This window comes from Arachis ipaensis, chromosome B6 (assembly GCF_059453495.1).
Source record: "Arachis ipaensis isolate K30076 ecotype BB chromosome B6, ASM5945349v1, whole genome shotgun sequence".
NCBI classification, from domain to species: Eukaryota; Viridiplantae; Streptophyta; class Magnoliopsida; order Fabales; family Fabaceae; genus Arachis; species Arachis ipaensis.
The window spans coordinates 75,012,726-75,014,631 of NC_142441.1; the positions used below are offsets into that span (position 1 = coordinate 75,012,726).

The 1,906-nt window shown below is 39.9% G+C and overlaps 1 protein-coding gene across 1 annotated transcript; it reads left to right on the plus strand.

The window, feature by feature from the left end:
• The first annotated feature begins 290 nt into the window (after window positions 1–290).
• On the plus strand, window positions 291–1,034 carry LOC148561383 (uncharacterized). The gene is made up of 2 exons (XM_088490752.1): window positions 291–567; window positions 658–1,034. The coding sequence occupies exons 1-2, from the start codon at window positions 291–293 to the stop codon at window positions 1,032–1,034; spliced, it is 654 nt and encodes a 217-aa protein (XP_088346878.1).
• Window positions 1,035–1,906: the final 872 nt, after the last annotated feature.

The window sequence follows — 1,906 nt, forward strand, 5'->3', positions numbered from 1 at the left end:
GGCAGATGGGACAATTGTCCAAGCAAGTTGTAATTGAAAGACCAACAAGCTCACTCCCAAGTGATACCATTCCAAATCCTAAAGAGGAATGCAAAGCCATCCAACTGAGGAGTGAAAAAATCTTGGTGAGTAACAAAGAAGATAACAAGAGGCCTATGGACAATGATAAAGCTAGCAGCAAGCATAGTGAAGCTAGCAACAAGGAAGGGATGACAGCAAGCAAACAAGCTCAAGAGAAGCCTAGATAAAAAGATGACTAGCCACAAGATCCAAAGAAAGGGAAGCAAGTAATGGAGGAACCATCTCAAGAGCAAAAGCAGGTAGTGAAGGCTTTCACACCCGCCTTGCCATATCCTCAGAGGTTCAACAAGAAAACCAAGGATCAACACTTCCCCATGTTCCTTGAAGTCTTCAAGAAGTTGGAGATCAATATCCCCCTGGCTAAAGCATTAGAGCAGATGCCTCTATATGCAAAATTCTTGAAGGAACTCATTAACAAAAAGAGAAGCTGGCATGAGAAGGAGACCATTATGCTCACACAAGAGTGTAGTGCTATAATTCAAAGAGGTCTCCCACCAAAGCTCAAAGATCCTGGGAGCTTTTTCTTACCTTGCACCATTGGTAATATAACCATAAAACGGGCACTGTATGACTTAGGGGCCAGCATCAACTTAATCCCTTATTCTATGATGAGAAAGCTATGCATAGAGGAGGTAAAGCCCACACAGATGTCACTAGAGCTCGTGGACAAATCATTGGTGTTTCCCAAAGGAGTAATTGAAAACCTTTTGGTCAAGGTGGATAAGTTCATATTCCCTGCAGACTTTGTGATCCTGGATCTAGGAGAAGAAGGAAATGAATCTATTATCTTGGGAAGACCCTTCTTGGCCAAAACAAGAGCCATTATAGATGTTAAACAAGGAGAGCTGACTCTAAGGATACATGATGAAAGCATTACTCTGAATGTCTTTCCAGAAGCACAGCATAATAATGAAAATGAAGAATGCATGGAAGCTGACAAAAAAGACTTGTAGTGGAAGAAAGAAATCAACAAGACACTCATTAATCCTCCTCCAAAGCAAGAGACAAGCAGCAAGGTAGGCCAAGAGGAGAATGAGACTGTACCGAATGATGAGAAGAATCAATAAGGAAGTGAGGTGTTAGCTAGTGAGAAGATAGATTCTAAAACACAGCTCACACTGTCAAAGGAAAAAATCATCAAGAAAGGGGAAGAAAAGCAAGAAAAAGGGTCCAAGAGGGTGGAGAAATAAAAAGATCCTAACTGAAGGATTCTCAAAGGGAGATAAAGTGCAGCTAATTTACCAACAGTTGGGGACAAATCAACAAGCTGATGACTACTACCTTATCAACATAGTACTCTCACTAAAGCATGCAAAGATTGAATATCAAAGTATTGGAAGGAAGCTTACTGTGAGAGGAAACAAGCTGAGACATCACAGTCATCAATCACCCTAATGAGGGTCCAATGTCAAGCTAATGACAATAAAAGAGTGCTTGTTGGGAGGCAACCCAACCTGACGTAGTTTTCTTTTCATAGCTAATTTAATAAAAAGGTTGAGTGGTTTTATTTGTATTGCAAGGAGCTAAGCTTGGTATTGCACACCAAAACAATTTAAGGGAGAGTGAAGGACACTAAGTTTGGTATTCCACCAAAAATCTCATTTAAAAATACATTCTCACCTTCTGCATAAAGAGTTGCTAGCTCCAAGCAATCAGGTAAACCATTGAACCATTGTCAGTCTTCTAGTTTTTAGTTATATCACCTTTAGCAAAGACAGAAGTATTTCACATATGGTTAACTTGATACATAAGAAACATTGGCAAGGAACTAAGTTTGGTGTTCACACACCAAAGTAAGTTCAAAATGCCCACAAAAAAGTCATGT